At 45.8% G+C, this 21,290-nt stretch overlaps 1 protein-coding gene across 2 annotated transcripts in view; it reads left to right on the top strand.

Annotated features, from left to right (window-relative positions):
* PDE2A (phosphodiesterase 2A) overlaps positions 1 to 21,290 on the top strand; it is a 2,546,881-nt gene that overhangs the window by 935,717 nt on the left and 1,589,874 nt on the right. The window contains exon 1 of one of the 2 annotated variants that reach the window (XM_069640248.1): positions 14,094 to 14,170. The exons of the other annotated variant lie outside the window; for it this stretch is intronic. Coding sequence (XP_069496349.1) covers positions 14,102 to 14,170 — 69 coding nt within the window. The 5' untranslated portion in view covers positions 14,094 to 14,101. Of the gene's footprint in view, positions 1 to 14,093; positions 14,171 to 21,290 lie in introns of those variants that run through there. 2 annotated transcript variants of the gene reach the window in all.

The raw sequence follows: 21,290 nt of genomic DNA, 5'->3' as shown, positions 1-21,290 counted from the left end.
TGTGCGAGAGAAAAAGAGAACATTCACGTGTTTACATGTGTATTTGTGCGGCCAGTGGCTTTCAGTTTAAGTTACAACTGTCCTTGGGAGTCAATGGGCGGGGGGTTTTTTTTTGCGCTCAGATGGCGGAAGTATTTTTACTCTTTGAACGTGTGACCATGGGGTGGGCAGTGTAGGGATCACCCCTTTCTTCGTCAGTTGTTGCCTCTGGGGTAGCTGGGTAGTGACACCGTAAGGGAACAATTGGGTCGTTGTCTGTGGTAGAACTTCCTTCCGCTGTCGGGGATGTTGTTGCTGTTCTTCCAATGGACCTGTCGTTGGTGATGGGGCGGGTCTGCAATTTGTATATCTTTACATCATGTAGGTGGTTCCAGGCACGCTTGTCCTTTAGTTTTACTGCTCTTGGTGATACGTCTTCTACCAGATGTGGGCCGGTGAACTTTTTTTCGTTCCACCTCCTATTGAAATTGCGAAGTAGCACGTGGTCACCTTTGGCAAGTTTGCACAAGTTCTCTTTTTCTAATTCTGTACTGGCGCTTTCTCCTTGATTTCTGGTGGACCCGCCCCGCGTGCGCTCGAGCTGTTGAGACACAAACACAACACTAGTAATCAAAGACGACACATATTGATACATTTCATCACCTAGTACACTCGCTGAACTTTCGTGGTCAGTGAATGCCCTTGACGTTGGCGTTAGGGGAAGGCGCATTTGACGTCCAGTAACCACCTCGTGTGGGGTGAGGTGGTGGTCGGACCCTGGCCTGTTCCATAGTTCGAATAGGGCTAACGGAAGGCAATACAACCAACTTTTCTTTGTTGTTTGTTGTATCTTTGCAATTGCCTCCTTCAATAAGCCATTTAGGCGTTCACATACACCGTTAGCCTGTGGGTGATATGCACATGCAAATTTGTGCTTTATGCTCAGCAGGGCTGTGATATGTTGGAACATTTCGTTTGCGAAATGTGGGCCATTGTCTGATCTTAACACCTCGCACACTCCCCACCTGGGGAAGACCTCCCTTACTATGAATTTGGCTGCTCTAAATGCATCTGGGTGTGAACAGGGCCCTGCTTCAATCCACCTAGAAAATGGGCATACTACTACAATCATGTACCTATTACCTTGACATATGTTGATCATATCAACATAGTCAATGTGAAGGTGCCGAAAAGGTCCTTCTGGCCGGGGTATGGTACCTCTTATCACTTTTAGGGTATGACCGGCCGTAAACTGTTGGCATGTGAGACAATTGCTGATAAAATTTGACACATGAGAATTTAACTCGGGACAGAACCAATCTTCTCTAATTCGTGCTGCAATTATTTCCTTGCCTGTATGGGCTGGGTGATGTAATTGGCTCAGGGCGGTATTTAAAAGTGCCAACGGTATTACAACTTTCCCAGTACCACCCTGGCGCCATAGTGCGTCGGTTGGTGACATTGTACATCCTCTTTTTACCCATATTTCCTTTTCGGCCATTGGTGCAGCTGCTTGTAATTCCATAATCTGTGTGGCTGGGAGATGGGTGTACCCTTCTCTTATTAACATCTCCCTAGCCATTCCCCTCCCTCTCCCTCTCTGTGAGTCTGTGGGGTTCCATATCTCACCAAAGTATGCAGCATATTTCGCATGTGCGTCTGCTGCTGCATTCCCTTTTGAGACGTGGTCTTCACCATTGGTGTGTGCGGTGCATTTTACTAGGGCTAGCTCTTGGGGGTCGTTTATTACTTCAATTAATTCAGCCAACAAGAGGGCATGTTGCACTGGAGTGCCATCAGCTCTCCTAAACCCTCTTCTCCTCCATTTTGATAGCCCTGAGTGGACAGTGGATGTAACATATGCACTGTCGGAATATATTGTTACACATTTGTTAAAACTTTCCTTTAATGCCAATATTAGTGCAACTAGTTCAGCGGCTTGAGCAGAGTAATGCTGTGGTAACTGTACACACTTCATAGCCACACACACCGGCGCCTCCATCATTTTTACCACTGCTGCCCCAGTCCTCCGTATCCCATCTCCTTGATCAATAGTTGATGACCCATCAATAAACAAAAGCTCACCTCCCTCTAGTGCATTTTCTTCAACTTTTCTAGTGCATGAATATATTTCATTTAGTTGGGTGCAGTCGTGGGCGTAATCTCCCTCCTCAATTATTTCTGCTAGAAATCTTGCAGGGTTAACAGTGCTACATCTAACAATCGCTAGTTCAGCCCTAGACAAAATGATCTCATAACCTGATGCCCTTTGTGTCGTTAGTGTGGATTTGGGTTTATTCAATATTGCAAATAGTGCATGTTCCACAAACAGTGTAGTTGGACACCCCATGGTTATTGCTGATGCCTTTTCTACTGCAAAAGCAGCTGCAGCGAGACCTTGTTCGCAAGGGAAGTGGCCTAACATCACGGGGTCTAAGTGACCGCTGTAAAATGCTACTGGTTTATAGCCCATGCTTGTTTTTTGGGCCAATACTGCTTTCATTACTGCTGAGTCGCAATGTGAAAATATAAAAAAGCGTCGCTCATAGTCTGGGGATGCCAGTACTGGAGCTGTTGATATCGCGTCCTTCAATTCGTCAAATGCCTCCCTCATTTCCATAGTCCACCCCAACTTTTTCTCCCCTTTATTTGCTTCCTTCAAACCCTCAAGCAGGGGTCCTATGTATGAACTGTAATCAAATACCCATGCTCTACAGTAGTTGCATAGCCCCAGAAATTGCTGCAGTTCTCTCACAGTCTGTGGCATGGGAGTGCTTGAGATGGCCTGTGCTCTTTGTGGTGCAATCTTCCTTCCATGTTGGGATATCAGTTGGCCAATGTAAAGTACCTGTTCCTGACAGTATTGTATTTTTTCCATGTCTACCTTATACCCCTTTTCAGCCAATATAGTCAACATTTTTAAAGAGTCCTCTCTGCATTTACTTTCGTTTATACTGCAAATTATTATGTCATCCACATACTGTAACACTGTGCTTTCCACCTCAACGTTACCCAAATCCATCTGTATTACTCTATTGAAAATTGAGGGTGATTCACAATACCCCTGTGGTAACCTGGTATGTTTCCATTTTGTATTTCGGTAAGTGAAACTTGTCAAATCTTGTGAGTCGGGGTGTAATGGTATTGAGAAAAATGCATTTTTAAGGTCTATTACTGTAAATCGTGATGCTTCTGCTGGAATGCCACACAATATTGTGGCCGGGTTTGCTGTTACTGGATATTCTGCTTCCACTATGTTGTTCAAGGGCCTGAGGTCCTGTATGAAGCGCCAAGACCCCCCTTTAGCCTTGCGCACTGGGTACACAGCCGTGTTACATGGTGATTCTGAGGGGACCAATATGCCATTGTTTATAAGGGCCGTTATAGTTTCATATATGCCCTCATCTGCCTCTTTTGACAATGGGTACTGCTTTACTCTTGGTAGTATGGCACCTTTTTTCAATTTTATCCATACACCCCCTATGCTTTTTATGCATCCTACGTCATAAGGGCTAATGGTCCATAATGATTTGGGCACCTTTGACATATCCTCCTTAAAGAAAGGGACTGGGGTGCATGCAGGTGCCTCAAGTGCCATCGCAATTTTCTGCGCTATTTGTTTGTGAGCCACTCTTAACCATATTTCTACACTCATCATGAACACCATTTCCCCCTCCTCCTTTTCTTCTGAGAACAGCTCCTCATCTGACACCTGGGTCAACCTACATCCTTCTGCTAGTGCTATCACTGCCCTCCATGCTCTTCCTTCTTTGTCTTGGGCGTGCACAGCAATATACTCAGCTGTTGCAATAATGCTCTCAATGTCTATTACAAACACCTTTCCTTCTTGTTCATTAACAGGTGTTTCTGGTCGGAACAGATAAGCTGCTGGCCTCCTCCATATTTTCCCTTCTATCCCTGGCATCCATGCAAATGCCATGTCTGTTCCATACTGGAATAGCTCGCCATCTACTGGTTCCGCCCTAATCGCTGTCTGCCCGCAGTATGCTTGCATAATCTGTCGTGCTGCTAGCATGTTGATCCCTGGAGTAGAGCAAATTATACCATCCTCTGTAAAGGAGATTGTCATATTTAACCTATTCATTATGTCCCTCCCCAGTATATTTACTGGTGAGGCACTATAATACAAAAGTGGAACTGACAGATCATAATCTCCGATAGATAAGGGAACGTTATCAGTAAAAGGAACCAACCCTTTAGCCCCAGAAAATCCTTGGGTGTTCATGGCTTCGCCTGACATCTTAAATTTACCTTCCCTTATGCAAGACCGGGTTGCCCCGGTGTCAACAAGGAATGATAATTTTTTGTCACCTATCGTTACCTCTATGCGTGGCTCCTCCGCACTATTAGGTGTTACTGACAGGATGGGACACACCAAGGCCGTCTGTGGGCTGTCCTATTGGGGGTACAATGATTGGCCATTCCCTGTGTAAGGGTTGTGTCCCAAGACCGTCACCCTACCCAATTGCGTTTGTTCAGTTTGGGGTTGTTGTGTTAGCGCTACTTGTTGTTGTGGCAGTGGCTGTTGTTGTGTTATTTGTTGTTGTGGCAGTGAATATGTTTGTGGCTGTTGTTGCGTTATTTGTTGTTGTTGTATGCCCTGCTGTTCTTGTGATGGCCTAGGTTGTGCCTGTTCATTCCATGCTGGTGTTCCTGGCCTGACCCTACACGTACGTGACATGTGTCCTAGTAATTCACAACTCCAACACACGGGTGGTTCCCTGCTCTGCCATGGGAAGCTCCCTGTGTTGTCCTGGTATACCGGTTGCCCTTTGGGGTAGGAATTTCCAAGTCCCCCCACCTGCTGTTGGGTATTATATCCGTATCCTCTCCCTCTCATAAATCCTCCTCTCCCCCTGTTATAACTATAATACCCAGCTCCTTGCATTGGGTACCCTCCTCCCACGTTTGGTGCGTGTAATTGCAGTGGCGGCACTTGCTGTATTATACTTTGTGGAGGTGCTATTTGAGCTGGATCTTGTGCAGCCACTACTTGTGTGGGGCTTTGGGCCATTGGTGTGGGCGTTGTTATTAGTGCCCCTTCCATTGTGTATTTAGTAAGTTTTTTCTGTACTAGTTTGGCCTCTTCTGTTTTCCTGTCCTCTTCCTTTTGTTTCATTTTTCCTTGCCATATCCTGCAGTGATGTACTATAGTCAGCTGTATTTCTGGCCATGGTTTTGCTTCCATTCCCACTACTTTCTTTAGTTGTTTCTGAACTCCTTCTGGGAGCCCTTGTACTAGTATATGATAAAATATGGCTGGTGTTTTATCCCATTGTTCTCTAGTTTCCATGCGCCACTTTTCTTGAATATCCTGGATATAATCAACAGGATCCTCATTCTCACGCATCTTACGGGAAGTAATTGCTCCTATGTCTGATGTGTCTGGGTACTGTACTCTCAGTGCCTGCCATAGCGCATGTCTGCAGTTTGCAAATGGCGCCCCATCATGCGATGTGTTCGTTATTGTTACCCCATGGAATCCCGCTCTCTTCCAGATGTCGTCCGCTCTATCCCCTAATATTGATATTAACAGGCCCTTCACATCTCCCACTGCTAGTTTCTGTCCTGCGGTGTGTTTTTCCATTTCATATATCCACTTACCCGCACCTCCACTTCGTGATGGGAGCCTACATTTTATATTTTCTTTATCCGTATGCTTCCAAGGTACATACTGCGGTCTAACCCCTCCTCTCTCCAACAGTGGCATTAAGTTGTGTCTTGTGTCACCCTTTACGCTCCATAATATTGAGTCCTCACACCCCTCCTCTTCCCCCGTTTCCTTTACCACTTCAAATTCTTCCTTACTACCCCTGCTCCTACCTCCCTCTCCGTCCTTTCCCCTTTTTTCGTCATTTCCTGTGTTTAATATGGGTATGTTTATTTGTCTGTCTTGCCTGCGGCTAGGGAGGTCTCTAAGCCGACATGCATAGGGAGTCAATTCGTCCATGAAGGGCGCAAGCTTTATTGTGCGCAGCGAGCGTGTGGCGGTTGAGCATGTAGGGTGCGATGGGGGAGGGCGTGATGGAGATGGCGATGGTGTGGCTTCATGGGTTTGTTTTTCCACTAGTTGTTGCACCCTCTCCTCACTTCGTTCCAGCTCCTCCCTTCTCTTACTGATCCATGGCGAGTCTATGTTTGTTCTAGTGAGGTACAGCTTATCTAAGCTTTCCCTTTCACTCTTTCTTCCTCCCCTCTCTACTCCTTCTTCCTCCTCACTGCAAAAATCAGTCATAAATGGTATCCCCCACTCTGCCTTTTTCCCTTTTACTGTTACTGTTTCTAAGTCTATTAGCTCCATTTCTCCTCTTCCTTTGTTACCAACTGTTCCCCCTGGTGTTGATGTTGTTGCTACTTCTCTACTTCTATATACATCCCCCCATTTTTCACTCTCCCTATTACTCCCTCCTCTTTCCCCTTCACTCCTCTCCTCCATCTCCCTACTATTTTCCTCCCTTTTCCTTTTTAGTTCCTCCATCACTTTGTTGCTCATCTGTTCCAATATTCTTTCATTCTCTTTCTTCCTTTCCCATTTCACCCTTTCTCTTTCTATTGCTTTCCCCTCTTCATATTTCTTAGCTGCCTCTGATACTACCCTCCTCCTCCATATTTCCATTTCCCTTTCTTTATCTTCTTCTTCCTTCTTTTTTTCTCTCAACACTACTCTTGACACCCTGTCTGCTGCTGCTTTTACCCTTTCAGCTTCTATCCTTTGCTCCTCATTTCGTTCCCTTAATTTGTCCAATTCGTCTTTACCCTCTTTCCTTTTCCTCACTCTCTCTTTTTCCTCCTTCTCAAGCTGTTTTATTAATTCATTCTGCTCATCCCTTAGCTTTGCCAATTTTTCCTCCGAAATCTCTTCTCTTTGTCGTAATAGCTCCTCCCCCTTCATCTCACTCTCCCTTGTACTATCCTCGTCTGTTCTCTTTACTGCCTCCCTCTCTTCTCCCGTTAGTGAACCCCGTAATTTTAATAATATCTGTGCAGCTACCCACTTATCATGTCCTATCTCTACAATCTGCTCTTCTCCAATCCTCCCCTCCCCCACTGTCATCTTCCTATGAGCCACATATGGTGGAGGGCTGTATGCCGGGTTCGAGTATCCTTCAGCCGCCCTTAACTGTCCTTCTATTTCTCCTAATTCTCTTAAAGGGTACAACCCTTCTCCCTCTGTTTTCACTCCCGGTGTTATGGGTATCTCGTTGCTCGGTTCCTTTTTTATGTTGTCTAATTTATCAATCTTTTCTCCTCCCTCTCCTTCATTCCCCGTATTTTTTGTCCTTTCACACCCCTTTTCCCCATCCGTTCCTTCTTTCTTAATCTCCTTTACTTCCGGTGTTTCCCCCATAGTGAACATTCCATTTGGTCCTGGTCGGGACCCCTGGAACATCCTCCATAAGTTAAACACCTCCACATGGCTCGCCAACTTCTTCCCCTTGTATGTATTGTGCAGATGGTTTAGCAGTGAATGTTGGGCATATGGATCGAAACTACCATTAGGCGGCCATGGTGTTAACATTTTGTTATCCGTCCCCTGGGTCCACTCTATGCTGTACTTAATTAATTTCTCCCTATGGGGTGGCAGTGTGGTGCATATGTGTTGTAGTGGGGTAGTGAGGGTGTTCCCCCACCCTCCCGACCCTGTCCCGTATGACATAGTGGTGCCCCACTTGTTACTCTTCCCTTCACTATCAGTTTACAATTTACAACCTTATATTGTTTACCTGGCCCCGTAAGTGTGGGGACTTACGACAATCCTTTGACAAATTATGCAATAATAATAATTAAAAAAAAAACAAAAAATAATAAAACACAAATATATATATGTATAATTTTATATTGTATATTCCTTCCCCTACGGCCCCCTGCGGCCGAGGCGCACGCAGCCCCCTGTGGCTGCGTACCCCTTACGACGATCTTATACAGTCGTCCTGATTCCTCGTTCTCCTCCCCCTTTTACACTTGCCGTGGCCGGCGTTCTCCGTGCGCAGCCACGCCCCTCTCCCCTTCTCCTCTTCCGATCCACTCGTTTATCGTTTATCTCCATATCCGCTCCCTTATCATGTTTCTCTTCCCCACCGCTCTCAAACCCAAGGTTCCTTGTACTCGCGATATTCTATTAAATCCCTACTGGTGACGTCACCGATGTCTTTACGCTACTGGTACATTCTCATTATTAGTTTCAAAATACACTTGCAATCTACCCCCGCTAACCCTACAGCTGTCTTCCTGTCTCTCCTGGAACAAGGTAATCTCATCAATAATATAATCGGACTGCGCACGCTGAGTCGCCTCGCGTGTGATACGCCCCTCAACAGGAGGGCTTAACCAGCCAATTATCTTCCGTATTGGGCAACTATGCAACTAGCTACCGCCTACAGGGAAACGTCATCTACCTATCGAGTTTCTTGCTCGAACAATAGGGAACCTCATCTACTCATTGATCAATAAATGTCAAATCGTAGGAAACCACACACACCCACCCCTACACGTTAGTCGCGATTTAGGCCAATCAGTGTCTACGAGCGGCCACACGTGATGTTTTCGTGCTCCGCCCCCCTCTTTCGCGTGACGTAGCTGACTGCTCTCGCACTCGTCTCGCCACCATTCATTCCATTAGCAACACTCAGTTGTTAAACCTTCGCCGCGCATCTGTACAATACCTCCCTCCTCCCTTATTTACTTCCTCCCCCTCCCTCACAATTTCGCATTGCTCGTTGTGCGTGTCATGCTCACCAAGTTCTCTCGATGCAGGGCCGCTCGACTGCGTGCACCCCTCCAAGCGGCTCGCCACCTCCCCTCGTCTGGACCACGTCTGGACACTCGCCAACCGCGGGCGGGATACTTCTCAACCGGCTCCCGAGGGCCAATATCCGGATTGCGCTGTCCGGTCTTCTCGCAGCTCCGCGATGGTCCTGTAGTCCTCAGAAGGGGGCAACGGCAGAGGGGGCAGCGCCGCCGGGCCTCCTCGCAACGGGAGTGCCTGGAAAAAGTAAAAAATAAAAAGTCGATCTTAAACAGATCTCAGCAGTGCCTCCAACTTGTCGGGGGGAAATTCTGCCGGGGTCGGCCGGGCCGTCCGCGGACCTCCAGGCAGGGAGGCCCCAACTCCTCCCGTGTATATTCCAGATGAGATGAGATAGAGTATGAGACGCACACAAGGAGCAAGGTGACTCTGCTGTTTATTAGACAAAACGGCAGGGATGGGTCAAGGAGCGTACGCGTTCGTCCTGACACACACACAATCGTGGGGCTCGCAGGCCCTTTTTACTGTATTATGACGCGCTACTTGCGTCACTTCAGAAAGTTAACAAAAAACCTATCGCCACTCTTAATTGGGTGTTTGAGTGGTAGGGTTAGTATAGCACACATATAGAGAAAGATATTAGTGGACAAGGTGTAGTCAGGTGGTATATCTGGGTTGTCCCTACAATTAGATACATGAGAATTGTTACGTGAAGACTCCTGAGGATTGGCTAAATTTGCTGGCATCAGTGATAAGAGCCCCATGTTCTGATTGGTGCGCCCGTGAGCTTCCCAGCCTGGGACCACCGTCGTTCCCAGCTCTCGGTGTACCTGTAAGTTGCAACAATGTTTCACTATGGGTACATGCAGACAATGTGAGGACTTATTCATAGCTGGACGGGGGACCGCTCCCACTGTTGCAGATGTCCATTGAGCCTTTCAAGTGTATCTGCCAGTGTCTCGTAGCGAGGGATCCAGACGCCTCTGTTCTCCTGGGTTTGGCATCTCGTCAGGTTCGGCTTGGTCACATGGGGAGGGACCGTGAAAGAGGCAGAATTCTGCACAATTAATATTGTTTTTCTACTACGCGTCTGGTTTAATTTGTCGGTGTGACTTTAACGTTGGTGCGCGGAGTACGAGGTTGCAACATCGTGCCTTTGATGATTTGCTCATGGAACGTGGGTTTGCAACATTGCGACCTTGGCTGGTTGCTTCGCCGAGCTCATTCTGCAGGATCAGCAACTGACTCTTGCCTTGTTGATGTCCACGGGAGCTCTTGTTTGAGGCCTACTTGGGCCTGGTGCATAAGTTGTCCGTTTGGTGTACAGGTGCTTTAGGTTATAGGAGCACATAATTTCATGACCAGTATTGTCTTCATTATACTTCTCATGGCGGTAACTGGTTTCAAGAGAAGCGTGAGCAAGCTAGTAGAAGAGTTCATGACGCGTCTTGCGTTTCTGTATTCTGAAAGCCTATGTAAAAATAATAAAGATGCACGTCCGTGAATATGCCTGTCGCCTACGTCATAGCACTGAGTATATTCTTCGTGTAGGTTGGTGTGGGAATGTCCAGTGTGTACATTTGTACAGATGTGCTTCCCGTTGTCTAGGTCGTCATGGCATCTCTAACGACGTGTAGATTTTAGTCTAGTTGATCCGTGCCGCAGGTGTCGGCATGGCCAGTGCGGGCTGCTGGGCAGGCAGATGGACACATCCGTATGTTCCTGTACCAGGGTATCTGGTCGTCTGGTAAATGGACAAACTCTTCTCATGGCGGGTGTTTGGGTCGTGACCCTCTAGGCCAAGCGCGAGAGGCGAAGGACGGGAGCCTGGTCTTCCATTCTCCCACTTCAGGGGTTTTGTTGTTTTACTTCAAAAATATGTCTCTGTTGTGCTCTATCTTCTAACTGTTTGAGTTCTTTTCGGGCCTCTTTCAAGACCTCAGTCTGATTCAACGCACAAGGCTCCCTATTTTACACTCGCTCCTCCACTAACTGTAACTGGACATAAAAATAAGCTGTGAGCTAGGCCATTTGAGTCAGTTCTTACATGCATTCTGGGTGATGTAAACTGCCTGTGATGCTTTCTGTAATATCCCACCTTCAAGCCAAATGTCAGTGCTCACTGAGGTAACCTCCTGGACCATTCTGGTTTAACAGCTTAAGTCTTCGCCCTTACTGCATTCTCCTCAAATGAATAGCTTAGCCGGGAGATGCTTCCTGGCTTCACTCACTTCTACGGGAGTCATTTTAAAAGGGCTTTTTGTAACTTTGTACAACTTTCTTTATCCACACTCAATGCCAAATCAAAATCAATTCTAATCAATCTCCCTTTTGCATTGGAACTGGCACAATCTTAACTTTTCATCTACACACCTCCCTGGAACTCTGTGGTCAAGTCCTGGTGCTACTTTAAAGAAGCAAAAACAACATTCTATCCACCGCAATGCGGTTACACCAGAATGAATAGCCTGTCACAATGCACCTGTCATGAGTCAAAAGACAGTAAGCTAAATCCTGGCAGAAGCCCCCATTTTGTAACAATATATTGAGAGACCACGCTCAACATAGGGCGCCCTACTCCTATTAAGATGGCTCACAAACATGCAGTGTTGGATACATGTGGTTTCCCTTCACTCTTGAAAGTACGAGCAGTTTACAATCACACAGACTATGCAGATATTTTGTTTTATTTATAGGACCTTTCTTTCTTCACCCCGAAAATAATGCAAAAATCATTCTGCTATCAGGGTCACTTCTTCACTCTCAGGAAAGCGTGTATATTTTGCAATGGAGAATTACGCTCGGCTTCACTTTTGCATAGCTCTAATCTCCCTAAAAATCCAGGCATCCGTTATATACAGCACCCTTCGGTTTAAAGGTCAAGTCTAGGAATTTCGTTTTGGGCCAAGTCACCCTTTTGTTTAAATTCAATGTTTAAGGACTGGTGACAATTGGGAATTTGATTTTGGGACACAAACACCCTTTGTTGAAAGGCAGGCATTTGGGAAGTGGTATCAGTTGGAAATTTCATTTTGGGACCAACACCTTTCTGTTTTAAAGGCAAGCTTTTGGAATGGTGTCAGCTGGGAATTTCGATTTGTGTCAAGGACACAGATGTTCATTAGAGAAATCAGGGGTGGATAGGAACAATAAACACACCCAATTACTTTACGTGACTACAACTTAATTCTGCTAGGAAAGAGGGTGGAAGTTTCGAACTCCTCAAAGCTCCCCTGCGTCAATCTATTTGGGTGTTAATTGAATTAATATTCAGTCAAATATGCTAAGGGTCTACACCCCCAACCCCTATTAAAGGAAGATGGTAAGGCAGGCAGATCCCCCACACACTTTGGTTTCAAATAGTTCAATTTTACTTACATCTGACCTCTGTTTTGGAGCACTCAGAAAAGTGGGGGAGCAGCCCAGGTCTGGTCACAGACTGCTGTCAAAGATAGTCCCAGCCACCATCTTTCATATATCTTTCCTTAAGAACAGGACCCCAGTCAGCTTTTGGCTTTCCCAGTTCCTCCTATGCAAATTATAAGGCCTCTGAATCTTAATGCCTCTCCACCCATGTTAGACCAGGCAGCTGTCCCAGGATTCACCGAGATCCCTGAAGATGTTTAGCAGCTCTCCTCCAAGATGTTTTTCTTAGGCAGGTTTTTCTTTGTCTCCTTGTCTGTCTCTCTGTCCATAGAGTAAGTGCTTTTAAATCCTAAGTCCCTCCCAAATATTAAGATCAGGAGGTGTCAACTTATTAGCCTCAAATTCTTATTGGACCTCTGTAGTTCTCTCCCCTTCCCATGGTTTCACCCCTGGCTGCTGATAGGCCCAAGGAGTTCCATCATTTAAGTGAAGTGGAGAGATATACCCCTTCTATAATTTACAAATAATGTATGCCAAATTTTTCACTCAAAAAGTCCTTAAATGTTACAGTGTAGTAATTTACCAATAAATACCATGCTATATAGATATTAATGTCCCCCTACCCGTGATGGATAAGGAGAGATTACTTTTGGCATGTTATTGCACACGCATGCTATGGCATTTCGCTTTTTTTGTGAAAACTAACATAGTTGGGAATATAAACATTCCTAATCAGATATCTAATTTAATATGTCATTAGCTCCCCAAATGGCAGATTTCTAACATTTTTGGAGCAGAAATGTTACTAAAAACCTCCACATACAATTGAATGAAAGTCACATTAACACTGTTGCCTGAAAATTAGTTTCAAAATGACATTTGTCACAACCCAGTAAGTATCACAGTCTCATAATTATTAAATCAATTTACATGTAAATCACTGGCCATATATTTCTAAATCGGTTGGCTTTGTTTAATTTCTCTATTTTATCGAAACCACATGGTTCCCATCATCTGCATTCTCTGGCTGAATATTGATTTAGCCTGCAATAAATTTGACCAATCACTCTTGAGAAGCCCAAAGCTGAACTAAGGGACAATGCAGAGATTGTATCTCCACCAGCATATGGTCTCTGACATCATGAGGCTGTGCTGGCATTTGCCATGTTGTCCCTGTAATCTTCAGTTGTCCACAATTCCAATCTAATAGTGTATTCATTTGTAAACATTTCACCCACCCAGGAGGGCTCTGTGCGTATCTAGCCAGTGTAAATACCTGGTAAGCTCCAGCTTCAAAGAGATCGTCCTTCCAGATAAGGACCCCAACAGACCTGCAATGGGGGAAGTCACTTGGTAAATCTGCCTTGCGCCCATAGGGCCCAGACTTCACTCTAAAAGCAAAATAGCTTTTTCAAATATTGCATTCTTTTCACAGTGCAGCATTTTACTTATTTAAACAACTTACATGTTTCTGTTATTGTTCAATGCACATTTGAATCTATGCATTTTCTTCTTGTTTTGCACAGTATTAGTTTATAATGGGGCAACATAATTTAAACCCTGCTGTTCATTTTGTCATTTACCATGTGCATTTTTACCCTTAGCAATATTTTTACCTCCATGTAATTGTGACTTCAGCTGCAAAATGCACACAGCTTCCCATTCAACATAATGTCAGTTCCCGTGTTGCTTAATTTACAGGGTGCACAGAATTTGTGTGGCAGTTTCAATGACAAATGCGACTTTTTGTCTCTCAACCAACAATGCGCCTTTTACATCTTCACCTATTTATGTATATCAACTTTCAACAAACACATATTTTCCATTCACTAGGCCCCTTCGCTGTGTTAAGGTTTTAGGCCTGTCATTTTTCCAGTGTGCCTTGCCATAAGAAGCATGTATTTCAAATTAGATGACTAACCTGGCCTTTCATTTTGTGTGCAGGGCTGTCATTAAACCCCACATTACCTGACACCTCATCCACTGCCCATGCTGAAGTTACTCCCATTCCTCACCTCTTTTACGCTTCCCTACCATTGTGCATTAAGTGAAAGAAAGGTAAGCAGCGCTGAATTATGCATATCAAATGCATTGAGGCTACACAGCATATCCTCATACTATTGCATGCAATAAGATTGATCATCGAGGGAAGCATTTAGAATTCTGAAAGGCTTTGCTGCATACCAAAAATCCTATACATGCAATAAGCAGACATCAGAAACATTGGGCCTCATTACGAGTAGGGCGGTAAGGGATACCGGGCACCGGTAAGGAGACTGGTGCCGGTAATCCCTTACCGCCCTTCTACGAGTTCCCTTAGCGGGTCCCTCCTTTAATGCCTGGTCTGACCAGGCGTTATGGACGGGACCCGTTAAGGGACTTCAGAGCTAATAACGGTACCGCAATTTGCAGTACCATTATTAGCGCCTTCCCCATTCCCTTTGAGCTCTATGGGGGCTCAAATGGGAATGGGGAATGGCTTTTTCAATGGGGACTTAGCGGTCCCGCAAAGGTCGGACTACACCGGTAAATCCCCATTGAACGAGACCAGTGCCGGACACGTTATTGGTGGCAGTCATGGCGCAAATAGCGCCATGGCACCCACCAATCTCGTAACGAGGCCCATTGTATTCAACTTTTATTTTGCGGTTCACAGGACTGGGATTTGAACCCGTGAAGATCAGCATTGTCTTGCTTACATGACAAATACATTGCCCCTGAGATATTCTACAGGCTGTTTATTGTCTACATCAGAAAGCAACATGTTTTGAATATGTGAGCGCTTTGAAACAGTTTCCTGTGTATAGGCACTATATAAATAAACAATGCAATACAATCATATTAACACTTCCTGCAAGATACCTAAGAAAAGATAAACTAAGCTAAATATAGTCCATGAAATATTGCTATATGCCTTTTCATCTTATGTAATTTAGCATAAACACATACACAGCAGCATCAAATTTCATGTGCAAATACAAAATGTACCCTGGCATTCCATACCACTTTCTACTAGAAAGTATAAGATGTCACCATACATCATGCGAAAAACACTAAATTCTATGACTGTCTATACCACCTGCAATAAGTAGATACATGTAATCCGCATGAAGTAAGAGTAGGTTCAAAGTAATTGTATGTTGGGTGGGAAAAGAGAAAATACCAGGACCACATAAAGCACTCAAAGTGAGCCAGTTCAGTGAACTGAGCACATCTGCTGGCCAGGAAACCCTGGGTTTAAACCGCAGCATGGCTGACTTGGAATTTCATCCGTTGCCATCTATGCATAGATAATAGTTCAGGTAGCAAAGTGTACTTTATTAATATGCACTGTACTTTATAGTGTTAAGTCCTTTGTTCAGGGATAGCCTGAGCGTGGTAGGTACCTGCAATCAAAATATATATGCCAGCATATCCACGTAAAACACGTATTCATGCTGCCAGTTTTGCCACTCTGAAGTACAATCAGTTTAGTGCATACAATATATACACTCATGGTGCTAGTCTATCGAACAGGCCCTGACGAATACACAAGTGTACGTGTCCTACTATTATGATTGTTTATTTATATAGCGCCTATACACAATGTGTTTCAAAGCGCTTCAAGACAAGGGAGGGAACAAGGGAAAATACAACCACATTCTTACAGGCCATGAACAGTAAGGATGTGAAATTAACTATCGTACTCGGCCTGACGACATTTCAGATAGTGCAAGAGATAAGACATAGATAAGGAAGGGAGGGGGAGAGTGGGAAGGAAATGGAAACAGACAGGCGACTACCGTACTAGGCCTGACAACATTTCTGGTAGAACCGGAGAAAAACAGGTGAGGGAGAGGGTGCAGAAAAGTAGGGGAGGAACAAAACAAGCAACTATCATACTAGGCCTGACGACATTTCAGATACTGCTGGAGGGGTGGTGAGGAGGAAAAAAGCAGTAATGGGAGGGTGGAGGAAACAGACGAGGTTGCTATCATACTAGGACCAGGGACAATTCTGATAGAGTAAGTGCATAGAAGAAACCACAACTACATGCACTGAAACATTCACACAAGGATTGCCACTCATGCTCTCTTTTAAACATGCATACAAATAGGCTCACTCACACAGGCATGTACACATAGTTTCTCTTACACAACCACACACTGACTCAGTCATACAATTTCTAACACACATAGGCACAGGCACACACATACACACTGCAGTCACGATGCACCTGCCCTTTTCATCATTCTTCAAGTAGGGTCCACTTTTCCTCTTTTCTGACGCTCCTCTTTGTGGCAGCAGAAATGAAGGCAGACCCCTGGCATTGACAACAGGTGTGGTAGGTGCCCTGGGGGGCAGGCCTGGGACGACTTTGAGGGGAACATGGTCAGAAATAGGGGGGGACAGCTCAGCTGCAGTTCACACGAATAAACTCTCCAGTTTCAGGTGCAACATGCATTCTTAAAAAGATACATACACCCTGCCCTAGCCAGGCCAGGCAGGCCAGAGTGCAGAAAGAGTTACAAATACACAGCCACAAGCCTGGGTGCTTGCATTTGAGTGCATTCAAGTTTTTGTTGGCCTATACCTGGCCAAACGGGCAGTGGTGGGGAGCACCGGAACATGGAAGTGAGCCAGTGATGAGGTGGCCGCCACCCGCATGCCTCTTCACAGCTCTGCTCTACCCCTGCTCACATCTCTGTGATGTCAAAACCATGTATAATATTTTATTGTTTATTTTATTTTAGTATAAGAGAACCTGTTAAGGCTTTTTATACACAAACATGTAAAAAGTAATAAATCAGTAATATACAACAAGACAAACAAGCATATTACAATTATTAGTGAATGCAACACATTTAAACGATTAATAATTGTAAAATGTCTTCAATAAAAATCCAAACTTTTGTCAAATTAAAAATTAAAATGACATCATTCCCGCCATCCCTTCCGTAAGGAGAGAGATCCAATGCATAGCACTCTGCTTTCTTAGCGCATTGAAGCGATCGCACTCGGTGAGCAGATGTTTTGCAGTTTCCACAACCTCATCACCACTTAATATGCATAAGAGTAGCTATCGTTTCAGCACTGAGCGCCCTCCCTTTGTGTCTGATGAGTTGGCCACATTAAACAGTTAAACATTAAACAGTGTATTATAGACGTCTGATGTCACAATGGCCACGGGCTATGTGAAAGGGGTCCCATCGTACAAGCATGGGACCTAATTTGCTAAATGTTTAGCATGGAGCAAAGTGACTTTGCAGTGCAAAAGTACTCTTTGCACTGCACTAAATGGGACTAATTTACAAGGCGAGCACTGGGCGGCGCAGGCGGCGGGCTCAGTGAGTGACACCAGACACAAATATTCTTTGGAAGGCATTAGGCCGCATTTCTTACATCACCAAAAAACGCGGCAAAGCTGTACAAGAATAACATCATCAAAACTGTTACATCATCAGTTACTTCATCATTATGTCATCATGACCTATTTCAACGTAGGTGAGTGGCCATGGCCATTGCCCCCCCCACACTCCGAGAATGGGCCCGAGGGAAATATTGTGTCCCCCTAAACCGACCAGACCTGCTCCCCCTTGCACAGACCGATGAGGACCGCTCAATGAGCCCCTGTCATGACACTGCACAGTTTCGCAACAAACCTTGGACTATATGATAAATCAACAATAAATCCCCCTTCCAGGGATTCAAATGGTTGAGCCCATAACTCAGTTCAATGCAATGTGCCCCAACCTACCACACCACACCCTCTCAAACCCCTGATGCACATGTTGGGAAAATGGAGAAAAGTAATGCCTCTGCAGCTCACCGGTCCCGGGCGGTCCCGGGCGGGGATCATAGGAGAGGTAGAGCACCTCGCTCCCCCTCTCTTTATACCCACCCGGGACCCCTTGGCTCTATGCTACCAGCGTCGAGCGGTGTCGCCTGCAAGTGACGTCACCACACCGCTCACGTCGGGAAGGGCGCGCCCCTTTCTCGTGCGCCTCCCTTCTTGGTCTGCAACCACGCCTCCAATGTGCTGCTGCGACTAATCCATCCTATCTTCTCCTTCCTGATGCCCCTCCCCAATCTTTGGCCCATGGCATCAGTCGATGGGGACCTTCGGACTCTGCATGCTGGGATACCCCCGGCAGTGCCCCCCCCCCAGTCCTCTCTGTGCGGCCCATCCATTGTACATAATCCACAGGCTGCCTGGGGGTCATTCCCCCTTTCACAGAGTGGCATCTAGAGATAAATGACAAGACACTTTAATACATTTCACATGTTAGACCTGCAAAACAAATGCTGCACCCTGATCTAACCGGCCATGAAACTGAAAGCCCTCACTGGGGCCATATAAAACAACCAGAAGGGGGGCCACACCCCAGGCTGCACCGCAGATGTACCCAAACCATGGCCTTGCACTGCGGTCCCTACCAAGACCCTCCCCGTGGGAAAAGCCTTTCTGTGTGCAGTGCAATTTAACTTCCTACAATCACCCATTCAACCCCTAGTACAGAAATGCAAACCCATCCCTGTGACACCCTTGGGGAACGATACCCGAGGGATCCCCACAGCCCTTTGGGCTGTGTACAATGTCCCCCCAGATCCCAATTGTCCGGCCCCCACAGACACTACCGGCCCAAAGCAGTAAGGTGTGGCCCCTCACCTTCCACACCCCTAGAAAAACAATACCCGGGAGCCCCCAAACTCTTGGCCTGCATCTAGCACCACTTGAATCCCCAGCCCCCGCAGACCCTACCTGCCTGCAGCCCTTCAGCCCCGCTCAAAGAGGACTGCTGCCAGGGGGCAAGCATCTATCCCACAAGCCCCCAGGAAGCCACAACTGTCACCCTATCTGTTAGTATGGGCAATGCCCAACAGAATGGTGTGACCCCTCACAGACCACACCCCTTTAGAACCGATAACCACGGATACCCCAGACCCTCTACCTGTTATCAGTGCTCCCCGGATCGATATCTCCTGTGCCCGCAGACCCTACCTTCCCGGAACCCCCAGACGCACTCCAAGTGGGAACTCACACACAAATGGCTCTGGACACCAGGACTACAATTGATCCCTCCCTTGAATGGAAGGTGACAAAAAAACAGAATGCAATTCAGCAAAAGGCAAACCACAGGCATTTCTCGCTGCCTCCTTACAACAGGGGTGTGGCCCCTCAATCCGCCCCACCCGCTGTGAAGGGCAACCAAGGACCCAGGCGGGATTTCTCTGTGAAGGACCTTACCAGCTAACTCCCAAAGTCAATCAATAGCTGAAGAGGCCCCAGTGAGGTCCGGGCAGGCTGTCCCCACTCAGCAGGGGGGAGCCCTGTGCAGATAAAAACAATACTATTACCATTTTACACCAGCTCATGCCAATATGGCATCACTGACATGCAAAGCAATATTCACCAATTTAGGGCCGGGAGGATAGCTCAGGGGCAACATGCTTGCCTTGGAAGCAAGACGACATGGAGCAAAACTGGTTCGCTCCCTGTTCCCCGGGTCTGCGCTTAGAAACCTCTGGGTATTAAGCGTGTTGTAAATAACCAATTACAATACAATTAACAACTGTACACTTGAATTTTATCGCCATTCGGAAGTGTACCCTAGTTTCCACCAGCATGTGCCACCCTGAGCCCCGAGGAGTACTCTGGAATATATTCGGCAACGAGGGAAACCTTTATATTACCAACACCCATGATATGCTATCCAACTGTACCTTCACAGAATATAAGTGGTGCTTGACGATGCTGGTCCTTAACCACAGCATCTCCAAATCCCACCTAATGAAAAAACTGCTAAAACGTAGCTATGACACAGGGACTTCATTTAGGGGTCGCCAGGGGCCGCAACTGCGACCCCCGAGATCTCCCTTGCTACACCTAAAAACAAAAAGTAAAAAAAATATATATATTTAATGCAAGTCCCTGGGCTGTGGCCAGCAACATGTGGCACTTTCCTTCTGGAGTGGTTGGCTTTCTTGTTCAGGCCTCTTAAAACATGTTTTTTTCAAAAACGAAAAATAAAGAAACAGGGGTTCCACAAGTCTAACAATTTCAGCAGTGACCCTAAATAAGAAAGTATAGGAATATCAAATAATTTGTCTTTCGGGAATTCTATACAGTAATTGCTAAACTCATTAAGGGTTTATTTCAGGCACACTTCAGGGGGTTAATCACTGATTTAGTCTGTTCTTAAACACCTCAACTCAGCCGTTCATCCTTCTGAGGGTGATAAATGAGTACCAACACAGGTTGGGTGATAGTGTATGTATATTTTTTCTATATAAAGCGCTTAAGCGTAAGCGCCATATCATACCACATCATTATCATTTGTCCTTGGCCTTCTGCTTGCATTCACAGTAATTTGGTAATATGGAACTATACACACTGATCTTAATGATACATATGGCGATCCATTCTTGTATGAAATGTATATCACATTATGGTAATATCATAACCATATTTTTCGTAGTGTACTTAGAAGCAATGCTATGTGATGCCACTTCCTGTTTTGTCAAGGGGTGAAAGGTCGTGTTCCATCGCTTCCCTTGATATCACTTCAGGGCGGGGTCAAATGACCACTTCCTGTGATGTCATCAGAGGTCAAGGGTTGTGTGATGTCACTTCTGCTACCTTTGGCATTTTGGTGAAATGACGTCCCTGCTCTGCCATGTAGTTTTACCATACAGGGAAAAGAAACAGATGTATTGAAAATGGGGTGCGTGCTCATCGTTACAGGGAAAATTAAATAAACCTTGACACAAAGCCAATTGAAACGAAACACGCTTGCCCCATAATTATCATCGATACACGGTTAACCGATGGCAGAGACAAAATATACTCTCCTTACACCACCAATAAGTCGACCAACCAGCTTTGAGCGTTAATTAAGAACTGCAATCACCCATGAAGAATAGAGGGACCAGCTCGTCGGCACAAAAAGGAAATCAAATCGCTTTAAAGGAATAATTGTCCGCACGTGAGGCATAGACAGGGTAGGGCCTGAGAGGGCAAGGCCCACCCAAAATCTCTAAGTGCCCACTCGGCAGCGCTGTGGGGGCATTTACAGATGTTAATGTCATTGCCGCGGGCCCAACTACATTAGCTTCAGGCCCCACTTGTTAGACAAACCTGGCTACGAATGGTAAACAGAGGCTATAAAGCACATACACACATACAGGAACATTCAGG

This window comes from Ambystoma mexicanum, chromosome 7q (assembly GCF_040938575.1).
Source record: "Ambystoma mexicanum isolate Mex_15411 chromosome 7q, UKY_AmexF1_1, whole genome shotgun sequence".
Lineage (NCBI taxonomy): Eukaryota > Metazoa > Chordata > Amphibia > Caudata > Ambystomatidae > Ambystoma > Ambystoma mexicanum.
This window is presented reverse-complemented; position numbering and strand designations above follow the sequence as displayed.